The sequence below is a fragment of the Condylura cristata genome, unplaced genomic scaffold, assembly GCF_000260355.1.
Source record: "Condylura cristata isolate star-nosed mole 26May11 unplaced genomic scaffold, ConCri1.0 scaffold00013, whole genome shotgun sequence".
NCBI lineage: Eukaryota > Metazoa > Chordata > Mammalia > Eulipotyphla > Talpidae > Condylura > Condylura cristata.
The window spans coordinates 23,160,794-23,175,611 of record NW_004567114.1 but is presented as its reverse complement, the minus strand read 5'-3'; the positions used below and the strand labels follow the sequence as shown (position 1 = coordinate 23,175,611).

Below are 14,818 nucleotides of genomic sequence, written 5' to 3'. Positions count from 1 at the left end.
ATGAGAGGATTCATCAGCGACAGAGTGGGGAGTAGAACAGGCAGATTGTCAAAGCACACTGCTGAGGGGAGCAGCGGGTGGGTCAGGAGAGGTCTGCTGCACAGTATGTGGGTCAGCTCCCTGGCTGGGGATCCAATTTAACCAGGAGTAGACTATAAACAAGAAGTTAAATATGTAAGATGCTACATAGTGCTAATAAGAAACACTTTATTCAACAGATATTTTACTGGGAGTCTACAATGTTCTGGCATTGTTAGATATGTAAAGGTAAAACCCTGCCGTCAAAGAACTTAGTATCTAGTATGAAAACTGATTGTCTGCCTCTCAGAGAATCATGATAATAACCAAGTTCATCCAGGAAAGAAGCCCTGCTCTATATATACTATATGTGATGCTCCCTCCTGGGAGTTTCTAAGCCTTCTGACTTTTCCTTCATGGAATATTTCCATTGTGGACAAAAACAGTATGGACAAAACTGCATAGCTGTTTTTGTAAAACACGGATGATTTTTAAATGAACAGGCTGTACCATTTATTTCTCTTCTCATGGTTAATTCTTTCTATTTTGACCAAGCATGTAGTCTTCTGCAGCCCCAGGATTTTGAATACTGAGGTTACCGTCAAGCATCTTGGCTTGTTGCTGAGAAAAGTAAAATAGGGAGGTTCACATGTGCCTCTGGCACAGTGGTTTTCCAGTTTTAGCAGAGACGGTGGGTCAGGGACACGCGTCACCCGAGCACACATGAGAAGTGCCTGCTGTCCTGTCCCCAGGCGGAGAGCTAAATCAGTCTCTGGGGGTGGGCGCTGCGATCTGTTTCACCTGCTCCATTGTGAGAGCCAGTTCTGTCGTCCACACACACCTGTACTCACGGGTACGAGTCGCGGCAGGTGAAACAGCACCTAACGGCTCCCGAGGAGAGGTGGCACCTCCAGCCCCCTGCACTGTGTTGCTCTTTGCTTCAGACATCTCCCCTGTGCTGTGTGTGTGATGGAGGTGTAGTCTGGCAAAGACTTGCACACAGTGATTCGGTCTTTAAGTGACTAATGAAAGGCACAGGCCTTCGTGTTGTTTTGAAGTCTTCCACGACTGCATTCTGGGGCCATTTCCGAGAGTGTTTGGCTGCGAGCTCTCCAGTCCCTGCATGTCGCTGTGACACTGGGTCCCTGGTGTTGCCTGTCACATCCGCCTCTGTCCCTGTATTTCTTCCCCCTTCTGTGTGTCTTTTGGTTTCACTTTGCTACTTCCAGCCTTTTCCTTAACGGACTCCTGTTACTACTTTGTTCTTACTGACTTCATGTACGGCTTGCATGGAAGAGTTTGCACCCCCCTTTTCTTAGTTTTTTTTTTTTTTTTTTAAGATTTATTTATTTGTGCATACAGAACTGGGGTACAGGCCAGAAGCTCAGGGGCGGTGAGAGGCTTCACCAGAGACAGAGTGGGGAGCAGAACAGGCAGATGGACGAAGTACACTGCTGAGGGGAGCAGCGGGTGGGTCAGGAGAGGTCTGCCTGCCATGTGGTCTCCTCCGGGGCAGACGGGGATCGAACTCATGAGGAAGCGGCTTTAGATTCTCAGTGCTGTGCTTTAACCCGCTGCGCCACCAGGGAGGGCCCCCTTTTCTTAGTTTTAATAGCAAATTGGATATTTCTTGTCAAAAGGTGAAAATGAAATGAGATTTCATTGCCTTCCAGTTTAGCCTGCCTTTTTTCCCTCCTCTTGCTGAAAAAATCTTTGGGGGAGGGGCAACATTATTAAAGGGATTAGAGTTAGACTAGTCCTTTTTATTATGATTTTTTTTTTTTTTGTAAAGTAATCACAGTTCTTCCTCCTTAGTCATAAAATTAAAGACGGTGGCTCTGTTTGGTCTAAAATTAAGAGGGCCCAGTTAGTGTGGAAAATCCTCCAAAGCACCTTGCTCTGTGTCCTGTTCCCAACACCTTGCCCTGCTCTGTCTGCCGCAGAGCCTCATGGAGAGAGGTCCTTCTCCTTTCAGGTCCTCTGCTTTACTTCTGTGGGTGTGTTTTAATTAAAGTATAACGTTTGCACAAGTCATCAGAGTATACAGGGATGAGTTTTCCCAAAATGAAGTCACCACCCAGATTAGGAATTGGATCATCACCCATGTCTAGACCCTTCTCCTGGCCTCCACCCTCCCACCTCCTCACAAGGTGAACACAGCTCTGATTCCTGAAGCTGTATACTCATTTTGCTGATTTTCAGCTGTGTAAATGGAACCACACTACCGATATTACTGTGTTTGGTGCCAGTAAGTCAGCACTGTGTTGGTGAGAGTCACCCGTGTGTTGCAGGTAGCTTTAGTTTATTTCCATTGTGTATGCTGTGTGCATTGTGGGAACATACCATAACCCATCTATCCTTTCTACTACTGAAGGACATTTAGAATGTTTTTAATTTGGGCATTTTATGGATTTTTGTACATGTCCTGTGTCACAGGAAATGCCTACATTCAACTTGAGCAAAGGCTAGAAACTAATTTGCCAAAGTGGTTGTAATAAGTAACACTCCCAGCAGCAGTATGTGAGTTCTTCCTGCTTCACACCCTTTCTAGCCCTCGATACTGTCTTTCAGCTTGAACCATTCTGCTGGGTGTGGCTTTGTAAGTTGAAGCCTCCTATCTGTTGGTCTTTTAAGTATCCTCTCTTGTGAAATTCCTTGTCAGATCTTGGCCCATTTTTCTTTTGGGATGTTTATCTTGTTGAGTTTAAGAATTAGTTATATATTCTGGATAGAACCCACTATTGGACATATTTTACATATATTCTTCTACTCTTGTGTCTTTTGATGAGTAGAAATTTTAGTAGGGTTCAGTCCTTTGCTTTATGAAGGATCATTTAAAAACTTCTGTCTGTCATAAAGGAATTCATAATTTAGCCCAGAATCTTTAGACCTACATTTATATAGGCAATCCATCTGGAATGGATTTTTTTTTTTTCTGTAAAGTTTCAGTGGGGGATCAAGAGTCATTTTCATTTATATATGTCATCCCAGGAGACTTTTAGAGTTGGTCATTTGCTTAGATTTTTTACAAATTTTATAATTTTCTTAAATTTCAGAATAGTTCTCAGTTCATAGAAAAATTATGAAGGTCATACAGAGAATTCCCATCTACCCTTTACAAATTTTGCCCATGTCAATATATTGCACCCCTGTAGTACATTTGCCCTAGCTAAAGAATACAATGTGGATGTGTGGCTCTTGGCTAAAGTCACACTTTAATGAGATCAGGGTCATTAGTTTTGGCAAATGGAAGTGCTGTTGAGAACTAATACTTTGAGACCATGTCCCATTAACTAGACCTTCCATAACAACATCCATCATAGCCAGACTCCACTGTCTGTGGTCTCCACCTAAGCTGGAAAATTCAGCAGCTCCCATAGCATGACTGTAGACCCTGTGAGATCAGTGGGGAGGATAAATATGGAAATTCTACAGTCCAAGGCCCTTCAGAACTGAAGTCAGCTTAGGCTTTTCATCCTTAGTTTTGAAAATTCTGCTTTTGGTTTGAAAAGTGTAGAGTAATCATCTCCATAAATCCTGTAGAGACTAATTTTTTAAACAGAGTTTAAAAATTGAAGTTTAATGTTTAACCTCTGTATATCACATCCTTGGTTACATCTTAATAACTGAAAGCTTGTGCCTTTGAGCCACATTCACCCATCTGTCAGGCACCTCCCCCACCACTGGCAACCACCAGTCTGTTTTGTTTTGTTTTGTTTTACTAATATCAGGTTTTCTAGATACCACAGGTAAAGTGAGATTGTACAATATTTGTCTTTCTCTGAGTTCTTTTACTCAGCATGTTTTCAAGGTCCACCCATGTCATCAACAGATGACAGAAGAGTATTCGTGTATGTGTGTGTGAGTGAGAGAATGTGTGTGTGTAAGTGTGAGGTGTGTGTGTGTTCAGTGGACAGCAGGTTGCTTTCAGCTCTTGGTTCCTGTAACATTGAACCATGGGGATAGTCTTTTTACGATAATAATATCAGTCCTTCAGAAAAGTGCCCAGAAGTGGAAATGTTGAGTCATAACTGATTTTAATGTTTTTGAGACTGTACCAATATACACTCCTACCAGCAAGGCATGACAGTTCCCTTTTCCCACACCCTCTTCCATACTGGCTAGCCCTGGGGGTCTTTGAAAATACCAATTCTAACAGGTGTGAGGTGATCACTCATTGTGGTTTTGATTTGTTTTTCCCATATTAATGAGCTGAGAACTGTTTTTATGTTCCTATTTACATGTCTTTTTCAGAGTGGGGGAGGAAGTCTGTTGAGATCTCCTGCTCATGTTTTAATCAGATTTTGTTTCCTTTATTGAGTTGCATACATATCTATTTTGGATATTAACACTTTATTAGATCATATAATTTGCAAGTACTGTCTCACATTCCATAGGTTGTCTCTTTCATTTGCTGAGAGTTCCCTTTGCTTGGACAGAAGCCTTTGGATACAATCCCACCCACTTATTTTTGCTTTTGTTGTCAATCCAAAATATTATCACCAAGACCTATGTCAGGAAACTTAAGCCTATTTTTTTCTGAAGGAGTTTTATGGTTTCAGGTCTTGAATTCAAATCTTTAATACATGTTGAGTTTTTTGTAGAAGTGTCATTCTGATGAACAGCCAGTAGAACAGTCAATAATAATGCCCTCCATGTGCTCGTTGGCCCTGGATGGTGAGTGTGTGGACTCCTGTATGCCCCAGTCTCCCCCCCGCCTCAGTTTGGGCTTGCGAGCATCCGCCTTCACCTCTTGGGAGGAAGGCAGGCAGTGGGGGAGCCGGCTGCCCCTCTCGTCCTCTGAACATGTGCCTCTTCTGGACTTCACTGCCGTAAACTCCAGCAGTGCCAGCATGTGCAATGCCCCTGACAGCCTTGACTGTTTTTACTTTGGACCATAAAGTGCAGACTGAGCCCCAGTGGCCATCTGTCACTTGTGACCACAGACATTTAAATTAGAGTGAGAGAGCAAGGAAGGCTGGCCAGTCATCCCCATTAATATTTTATGAAATATTCATTGTTCTTTAACCGGCCGTAACCTCTCCCAGACCACACTTTCATAGCTGGCGCTTTGATCCCAGGATGCACTCTTGAGTTGTGCCGTCTCTGTCCTGCTTCCCCTCAGCACCATGAGCTCCCGACACTCTGCCAGCCCTGTCGTCTTCACCAGTGCCCGCAGCTCGCCCAAAGAAGAGCGCCACCCCGCCGCCCCGCCACAGCTCACGCCCTCCTTCTCCTCCTCCTCCTCCTCCTCCTCCGGCCCCCGGACTTTCTACCCTCGCCAGGGCGCCACGAGCAAGTACCTGATTGGATGGAAAAAACCCGAAGGAACCATTAACTCTGTGGGATTTATGGACACAAGAAAGTAAGACTTCTTTAGCTTCTCTTGCGGGGCCATTTGCTTTTAACGTGACTGAGAACAAAATGATAGGAGCAACTTCCTCTGACAGAGGAGGCTGGGTGCAGGGCTGGGGAGGGGTGATCTGTACAGAGGTACTTTTTTTTTTCCTAAGTAAACTTTATTTCTCCACTTCCTTAAATAAGATGTATCACAAAATATTTGGATTCAAGAATTTTAATTCGCCCAGGAAAGAGTATATCTGAAGAACAGACTTCAGAATGTTGGCGCCCCCCCCCCTTTGATGGTAGTAATCACAGTCCGCCTGTGTCCTCCTTAACTGGGCCTGGAGGCAGCAGAGAGATGTTAGAAAGTAAATGACTGTCCCTGAATATAAAGAACTTTTTGACATAGTAGTACAGCAAAAAAAAAAAAAAAATGTAAATGATTCATTCAGTTATTTTGTTTTTGTTTGCACAAAGGTTGCATTTGGGATTCATACCCTGTGGTCTTGTATTAATAAGTCTGTTGCTAATTTTGGCTTAGAAGAGCTAAGAGTTTCTTGTAAAAGAGGAATTTATTCATCAGACTTTTCATTTCGGGTTTAACAAGCATTTATCTAAGTAGATGCTAATACCACTGAACAGACGTAATCCTCCTTTTCTCTCTCTGTATTTCTCCACTGTCTGACATCCTTCAGGGCCCTGTGTGCCCTTGAGTCAACCTTGTCAGCTCACTGTCTGCTCTTGCTCCTCTTTCTTTCCAGGCGTCATCAGAGCGATGGCAATGAAATAGCCCACACCAGGCTGCGTGCCTCAACCAGGGACCTGCGGGCATCCCCTAAACCAACCTCCAAATCCACCATTGAGGAGGATCTCAAGAAACTCATTGACCTGGAAAGCCCAACTTCTGACTCCCAGAAGAACTTTAAGGTACTGGGTAGAGCTTAGGGTAAAGAGTGGTTAGAAAAGGCCAGACACGACATGCTGCTCACTGCAGTTTCTCCCTCAGGAAGTGCTGGTTCCCAGATCCTCTTCACTCAACCCACTTTCCACTGTTACTAATCCTTCCCATAACTAGTTTACACTGTTTTCCAACTATTCTGTCCCTGCATTCACATCTCTGTAGTCTGGGTCTTTGTTGACCTATCCTGCCCTCACAGCTTTACCTTCCTTCAGTGTGCCCTGCCCATAGGGCATCCTCTTCTTTTGAACATTATCATGTAGCTAATGTTGCTCCTTAGAATTCTGCAGACACACACCTAGCTCCCTTATCAGGCAGTTTTCTATAGAGACTTTAGAGCGTTCAACTGCAGGTCCCCCACCACCACCCACCCTGAGCCTCCAGTGCACTTCCAGTCCTGTGGGCCCACAGTGCCCTGCACTCTGGCCTCGCCCCTACCCCAGCCAGGCAAGCCTGCTGGCCATGCACTACATGCTCTCAGCCACTCAGAGGAACACTCTGGTGGACACGCCTGTCCCCCCTCCCCAAGGGCCACCTCTAAGATCTGTATCCTTCCCTTCAAAACTTAATAGTCCACTCTTCATAAGACTGTATAAGTCCCTTTTCTCAACTTCTGGGCCAGAAGTTGTAAGCACTTGCTCAGAGTCTGCAGGCTGGTGGTCAGCCCTTGCAGGACCTCACGTCGCCACTTGGAGGGCCCTGCAGCCTACTTCAGGTGCTGCCTTCTTATCTTCGAGTTACTGGAGCTGGTGTTTGGTGGACTGGACCCACAGGTATTTCACCCCGGGCATCAGGCACTTCTGTCTGAGATGTAGTGGGCAGCCCCAAGAGGAGAGAATCATGCCGAGGAGGTTCATGGCACACTGAAAGTTTCCTGTTTCTCTGAGCTCTTAAATGATTTGTCATTGCATTACATGACTAAAGTAAGACAACCTTTGAGACTTGCTTGAAAATGGACACTATTAACTCATTGCCGTCTTCAGACTGTATAGATGAGCAGAGGGGTGCTGGCCGCAGGCTGAGGGCCTACACGTCCAGCTCCTCCTTCCATTGCGCCCACATACCCCATAAGTAGATCAGATAAAACAACATTTACATTTACAGAAACGTCAGGTACTCTAAAGACCATTCTAGAAGTTCTCTGAGAAGTAAATGATTTACTGGCATAAACATAAGAAATCCTTTTAAAGACTTAACCATTCTTGAGTTCTCTCATTTGCTTTGTAAGCCAGCACTGATCAGTTCTGTCTCGTCACCCCAGAGTACAGATGGTTTCCTTAGCAACCTCACAAAAGCTAATACTTGAAACTTCTTTCTCTAGCAAAACCCAAAAAGGTGTATAAAATTTATAAGTACCAGTTTCAAAATAGAAATGATTTTAGATTTTCCCTGTTAGGTTAGCGGAAAATAAAACTTGCCCTAAAAGGGATCTTTCCTCCATTTCTTGGCTTAACATTTTTGGAAAGGGGGCAGCTTCAGAGCTTTCGTGCTTTTGACTTATTCGTGCCATGGAAATAGTCAAAAGAAATGTCTGTTTTGCCCTTCTTCTGGGTCTTGGCTTTTATTTCCAGAGGGAATTCCTTTGGCATTCCTGTTCAGAATGGGGGTGCACACCCCTCCCACTGTAGGTTGTTCCCAGAGGCCTGGGAGCAAGCTGCCTGCCGGCCAGCTGCCTCTGGTAGAAGGTGGGAGTGGGAGCTGGAATCCCCGGGTCTTCCTGCCTGTGTCTTCCTTTTTGCTTTGGTTACAAGCAAGTTCAGCTAAGTGGCTCCAGGCTCTTCTGACAGTCGCTAATGAGGCACCATCTGAATGGCTGCTGGGCCAGAAGATGCCATGACTCTGGCACCTTCGTGGTCATGCCCGGCGAAGACATCTGAGTCACAGTGTCAGGGCTCCGAGATACCAAGAGCAGCCTCTGGCTTTGGGCCGTGACACCGGGAACCCACCCCCCGCCGGGCTTTCTTGACTAGCAATTCCCTCTGAGTGGCCGCCAGCCCTGAAGGGGGGGGATGCTGCCAGGCCCGTTTGCCCCATGTCTGCCTCAGCCATTCAAGCTGCAGCCGGGCAGCAGGTGACCACAGGGCACCCACAGCTGCTGTGGCGTGCCCGCTCCAGGAAAACAGCAGAGCAGAGCCATCACATTGGAAGAAACCCTGTTGGCAGGCAGAGATGGGATGACCTCATGTTCCTGGAGGGCCACAGACAGCCTGGCAAGGGAGCAGAGGTGGGGCAGGCCCTAGTCCTCGCCAGCAGTGTGCCCCCACTGACCATGGGCAGGCCTGTGCAGCTGCAGCGTTTAGGAAGAGCTGGTAGCTGCTCACGGCCAGTGCGGGGAGCCAGGAGCCTGCCCTGAGCAAGGTCACCTCTCTGGGCCTTGTTCCCACACTTGGAAATAGAAGAACCCCACAGTAGATCATTGATGCCCAAATGATGTACCATGCAGGAGACTTTTCCTGGAGTGAAACTAGACATTGGAAGCCAGGATGGAGACAGGAAGCAGTTTCTTTGATGGAAGGTGTGGGTGTCATGGGCTTCTGGGTCCCACCTGCACAACTCTGCACATGAAGCTTTGTGAGGAGCCCATTTTGTTACAAGGCAGGGAGGGGGCACCCGTCCCCTCAGGGGTGAAAGTCCAGCCAAACAGGACTGGCCCAAAGCAAGGCCTGAGAGCTGCCACAGTCTAAAGCACTTTCTCTCAGGGACCAATAGAAAAGGGTCAGGGACAGACAAGTCTTGGATGAAAAGTGCAGAATCAAAACCAAGATAAACGCTGTAGTGTTGACCCTCCCCACGGTGCTCTCACATCTGTTTCAGCCAGCCCAGGGCCATGCAGCAAGTGCAGTTTCTCCACTACTCTGCTCCATGGGCTCCTCCAGGCCTCCTCCTGGCTCTCCCTCCTGCTTCCTTCCCTCCTCCGTCTCCTCTCCAGCTTCTCCGCCCTGCTCAGCTTCACCCTCCCTTGTGTGGGGCAGGGAACCTGGAACCTCCCCATTTCCTGGGGACCCCCTTACTGTTTGGGAACCTGCCTGATGCTCTCGAGCCCCTCTGGGCCTGTCATAGCACTTTGGAGGATTCCTCGGGATGGCGGCAGTGAGCAGTGCTACTTGGGAGTCTCAGGTTTAACCTGCCGGAAAACCAGAGGGAGCTGGGCAGGTGTGCACACCTTTAAGACTGGGATTGAAGAGGGCTGGGGTGAGGGCCATCCCCGTCATGTTGGGAGGAGACTGCATCCTCCTCCCTTTTAAGGAGCACGCAGTAGCCAGGCAGATTGCTCCGTCCCACCCGCCCCCACTGCAGGCTGCTAGAGCTGCTGTCAGACACCTGGCTCGGAGAAGCTCTTCAAGATAGCGCGTCTGCATGCATTAATATTTCCCAAAGAGGCCAAAAGTAGGGTTGGTGGAAAAATTCATCTTTTGTAAAACCACCGTCTGATCAATATCACCGTTGTGGTGATATTCAGGGAGGGAGGAAATCCCTTCCCCAAAAGCGGAGGCTGAGAGCCATTTTTGAATGGGGAGACCTGTGGTCTCAGCCTGCAGACGGAAGAGCAATGACCTCAATTTTTTTGTTTCCAGTTCCTAGAATTAGCAGGCCAACTCACCTCTCCAGTTTCCACTCTTCTCTGTCAAGTAAGAGACCAGCTGGGTCATTTGCAGACCACTTGCCCTCCACTAAAGACTCCCAAAGCCTCCGTCACAGCAGCTTAGGTTTCTAGGCAAGTGCATAGGTACCTTGGGAACCGATCAGAAATTTTTCAAGTGAACACAATTTTCACACGATTGGCTACACCTGGGGCTCATTCACGGTACGTTTGATCAGTAACTTTTCCACATTCACGAAGCCGCTGTGCACACTTCATTGTGGGCAGCCATGTGCACACCTCATTGTGGGCAGCCAGTCAATGGACCCCAGAGCTCGTCAATGAACTTGAGAGTCAGCATTTTCCCAGCCTCCAAGGGGAGCCGCCGCTCTGTCACTCCATCTCTGCCCCTCTGTGGCACCGACACCCCAGTGGTGGCTGCCAGCAGCGACTCACCCTCTGCCCACATCCTGCCTGTGCTCACCTCGTTCCCCTGCCCAGGCGAGCAGCAGTTAAGAGAACCCAAAGGAGGATCACTGTTGACATACCAAATGTTCTGTTTACTCCCAGGGTTCTGGACATTAAAATGCTATAACCATGTCTATTGTTTCTCCACACGTGGGATTCTCAGAAGCTTGCCTTTTGCAGAAAAATCAGATAGTCAGAAAGGCAAAAGGTATCAGCAAGACACTGAGCTCCCTGAATTTTTATTGTTTGTATATAACCTTATAAAATGACTTCCCTGTATTTCTCATGAATAGCAGTTCATCAGCAATAAATGATCTCCCCAAGTCACTGACTTTAGCTCTCTCGGGGCTCAGTTCCAGTAACCTTGCACTAATTGTTTCCAGACCCACCTGTTACTTGAGTGCCAGGGTGAGATGCTCGGTTGCTCTTGATGCCCAGCAAGCGTGGTCACGTGATGAGCTGCTCACGCGCAGGGTGGCTGCAGGGTTTCATTTTCTCCTTGGTCAGCCTGAGGCCCATGGACTTGGCTGCAGCACTACTGCATGATGTCGTGATGCCAAATTAAGCAGAACTCACACCACATTGGCCCCCAGGTCCCGCCCCCGACCACACACGTGCTGTGAATCCAGTAGTCACGTCTGACACACTCAGCCGTGATGGCCAAGTCCTGGGCGCTCAATGACCAGGACTCCCACTTGAGTTCTGAGTAGACAAGGGTGATGGGTCCCGGGGACCTAGTTGGGCTCTAGGACTCGATGGGGTGTCTAAAAGCAGGAACTTTGTTTACCCCATCCCCACCCCCTGAACCAGAAACTGACTTCTGTCTTCCTGTTTTCCAGTTCCATGCACTCTCCTCTCCTCAGTCTCCTTTCCCCACCACCCCCACATCAAGGCGGGCCCTGCACCGAACACTGTCGGACGAGAGCATCTACAGTGGCCAGAGGGAGCACTTCTTCGCCTCCAGGGCCTCACTCCTGGACCAGGCTCTCCCCAACGACGTCCTCTTCAGCAGCACGTACCCTTCTCTCCCCAAGTCTCTTCCGTTGCGGAGGCCTTCCTACACCTTGGGGATGAAGTCGCTGCACGGTAAGTGTGTTTCCAGCGGCCAATTAACAAGTCGCAGTCCCACCGCAGGCGACCAGTGTCCCCAGAAGCTGCTGCCCCCAGTTGCTGGGAGAACAACTTGCATGTGTAGGCTGCCTCAGCCTGCCCACACCTTACCTGCCCCTTATCTGTGGCCCAGTCTACCTGGCGCGGACATTTCAGCCTCACCAGACCACGAGTCCCTCAGACGCTGGTAAATCAGATTCCCAGGTCTTGTGCAGGACCTGCTGGACTTGAATGCCCACAGTGAGTCTGGGAATTAGTGTGTCTGCCCAGCATCCCAGTTGCTGCTCTGGTTGGACAAATGGCGAGCACAAAACTAGTGTTTTCTTGTATCCACTGGCTCCGCCCAAGCACCCTAAGACCCCAGACTTTGCTCTCGTCCGTCTGTCTGTCCCAGGCTGTGGGAATAGTGCCTGTGGTGTCGGCCGCCCGCATGTGGACTCAGTCAGGCCCACCTACGAGCACACACGTCACAGTGGAGGCAAAGACCCACTGGAGACACTCCATGCTCCAGCCGTGGGCTCCTAGAAGCTGCTTCCTTCTGTGGCCTCACCAGATCCACAGGCCGCATTCTGGGGTTGTGCATTCGACTATGTTCTTTTCCTTGCTCCACCCTCTGTGTACCCCCACTCCGGGCCTCCTGGCTGTGGCCCCGACTGCCTCCTGTGGCTCCTGTGTCCTGCTTGTTGCTCGTGACCGTGGCCCCACCTCCCTCCTGAGAATTCTGCCACACCTTGCCCATCTCCCTGTCTGCCCAGATGGACATTTCTTTCCCTTTTGCTTCTCTGAAATAGCATTTTCTCCGAATCACTTCCTTGCCTGGTCATTTCTCTTCCTGCATCATTCTTGAGCTCTCAGCCCACTCTGCGAATGTTTCTCCACCGTCCCCATCCCGCCGTGGCTCCCTGCACAGCCGCCCCTTCCTGCATGGCAGACATCACTCTGCTGTGCCTGTCTCTCTCCCCCCGCCCCCGACTGCTGCTGAACCTGCCTTCTCTCTGCTCCAAGAAGTTACCCCCGTGACCTTATAAACAGTCCCTGTGTGAGGTTTGTCTGAATGTGCCATGTCAAGTAAACCTGCCTTCCAGAAGCTTCCATTTAAGAGGACACCCTATCTCTCACACATCCCTTCTCTCATACTGCCTTTGTCCAGCGAGCCCACATCACTGTGGAAAGAAAAGGAAAGGGAGGCCAGTTTGTCCTCTGTAAGCACCTTCTAGTACATTCTTGCTTCTGAGCTGAGCCCTGGTCTCTGTGGGGATGAATACCACTGCAGCGTGATTAGGAAAAGGAAATGACAACTTCTTTTTTTTTCTCTATATGGAAATTTGGGCCCCTGATATAAAGGGCAGAGGGCTGTGAGTGACACACAAAATTGTCTGTTCCCCCTACTTAGCCTTGGTGGGAGCAAGTTTAAATAGAACCGAACATTTAATATCTGGCAGTATTTGTTGATTGCCATTTACTCATAATTTTGCTAATTTTCAGCACATTAATAACTAGCAGCTGCACTCAGAGCAGTCCTTTATGTAATTTGAAAGGGAAAACAAGCACTAAATATACTCTGGTTTACCAGGCTAGCATAATTGATGAAATGTTTTAACTCCTTGTAAACAGGTATTTCTGGAGTGGCTGATAAGCTGCTGACAGCTTCACCCTTAGCCTCATGTTGGCAGGGAATTTACTGTTCTACCCACATTCCGAGCGTGTCCCTTCTCGTGGAATTGCGTGCTCTGCCCTTGTTTTCACCCCACCACCTGCCCTGTTGCCAGCATTTACGTTTCCTGGGCTACAGCTCCTGGCCCCTCCCACACTCCCTCTCTGGCCGCCACCTTCACGAGCGAGACCTCCCTGGCAGTGCCGCCCCCTGCTCCTGCCCAGGACGCAGTTAGCTGCAGGGGTGGTTTGATGTTTGAATCTGAAACAGTGTGACCTCAGCAGGGACTCAGGATGTTGGACAGCTATAATCCATCACTGACCCTTGGCGTTCCTCACCGTGACCTTAGGAAGGAGGACAGGGCCAGCACCAGCCACAAACGGACCTTCCTGTGTTAACTGCTGGTATCTGGGCACCGTCACATTATCTCACCTGTTCTACCTCCAGCACAGACACCACTGACCCTGAGACCAGTGGTCGCCTCAGGACCTAGGCCCAGATGGCACCAGGGGACCCAGGGACACCGAAGTCCTCAATGTGGACAAACTGGGTGCCAGGGCTGAGGCTAGACAGAAACAAGCCTCTTTGTCCCCTCCCGGTTATCATTAGGCTTCCCTGGTCACACTGTACAACGCAGTTGAGTTGACAAGCGTCTTCATCCCAGTCTGGGACCCTCAGGGACAGGGACCCCTGGAACTGCCCCAGTCCCCACTGCAGACAGACAGCTCCCACAAAAGTGGACGCATGCCCTGTGTGCACTTCCATGATGCCCATTACAGGAAGAGAGACAATTATTTGACAGCAACCAAAAAAAAAAAAAAGAATTAAAATAGGTGGAAGCCATTTCCTAGCTTTAGAAGGGCCACCAGTGGCCTGCTAGCAGCCAATTCCAGGTAATAGCTGACCTGCCGATCTCATGGGCACCAGGAGTCACCTACCCCTTGTCCCTTCCTGCAGGAGAGTTCTCCGCCTCGGACAGCTCCCTCACCGACATCCAGGACACGCGACGGCCCATGCCTGACCCCGGGCTGATGCCCCTGCCCGATGCTGCTGCAGATCTGGACTGGTCCAACTTGGTGGATGCTGCCAAGGCCTATGAGGGTGAGTCCGCCGAAGGCCCCACTCTCTGCAGCCCTCATGCTTCGGCTGCACACCCAGTCTGGGTATCGTCTGCCTCAGGCTCAGGGAGCCTGGCCTCCTCCCTGCAGGAATTCCTGGAGTATGGGTCGGACGAGGGGGGGCGAGACCCGGCTTGCACCTGACTGAAGGAGTATGCATCAAGTTGGTCATCAGACCATAAAGGTGTCACCGCCAAGCACATCGCCCCGTGTTGGCCCCTCCCCCCCCGGCCCCAGCCCCGTCCTGCCAGCCCGGGGCCCGTGCTCCTTGCTGCCTCCCTTCATCTCACCCAAGTGGGCGCACACTGCGCCTGCATTGTTCCTCTGCCAGCTCAGGCCAGTGGGTCGTCTGGGGTTTTTGTTTGTTTTCTGCAGTTTTGAGGTACTACTCGCGTGTTTTGTTCGAGATACTTAACCATTTCACAGTTAAAATACAATAATCGGCCCTCCCTGGTGGCGCAGCGGGTTAAAGCACAGCACTAAGAAGCTAAAGCCACTTCTGTATGAGTTCAATTCCCGCCTGCCCCGGAGGTGACCACATGGGGCAGCAGACCTCTCCTGACCCGCCC

General features: G+C 49.3%; 1 protein-coding gene across 5 annotated transcripts in view; it reads left to right on the top strand.

The window, feature by feature from the left end:
- Positions 1–14,818, top strand: part of SIPA1L1 (signal-induced proliferation-associated 1 like 1) — a 320,552-nt gene that overhangs the window by 299,042 nt on the left and 6,692 nt on the right. For all 5 annotated transcript variants that reach the window (XM_012724498.1, XM_004681724.2, XM_012724496.1 and 2 more), the window contains 4 exons: positions 5,144–5,383; positions 6,123–6,288; positions 11,207–11,453; positions 14,089–14,232. In XM_012724498.1, coding sequence (XP_012579952.1) covers positions 5,144–5,383; positions 6,123–6,288; positions 11,207–11,453; positions 14,089–14,232 — 797 coding nt within the window. The remainder of the gene's footprint in view (positions 1–5,143; positions 5,384–6,122; positions 6,289–11,206; positions 11,454–14,088; positions 14,233–14,818) is intronic.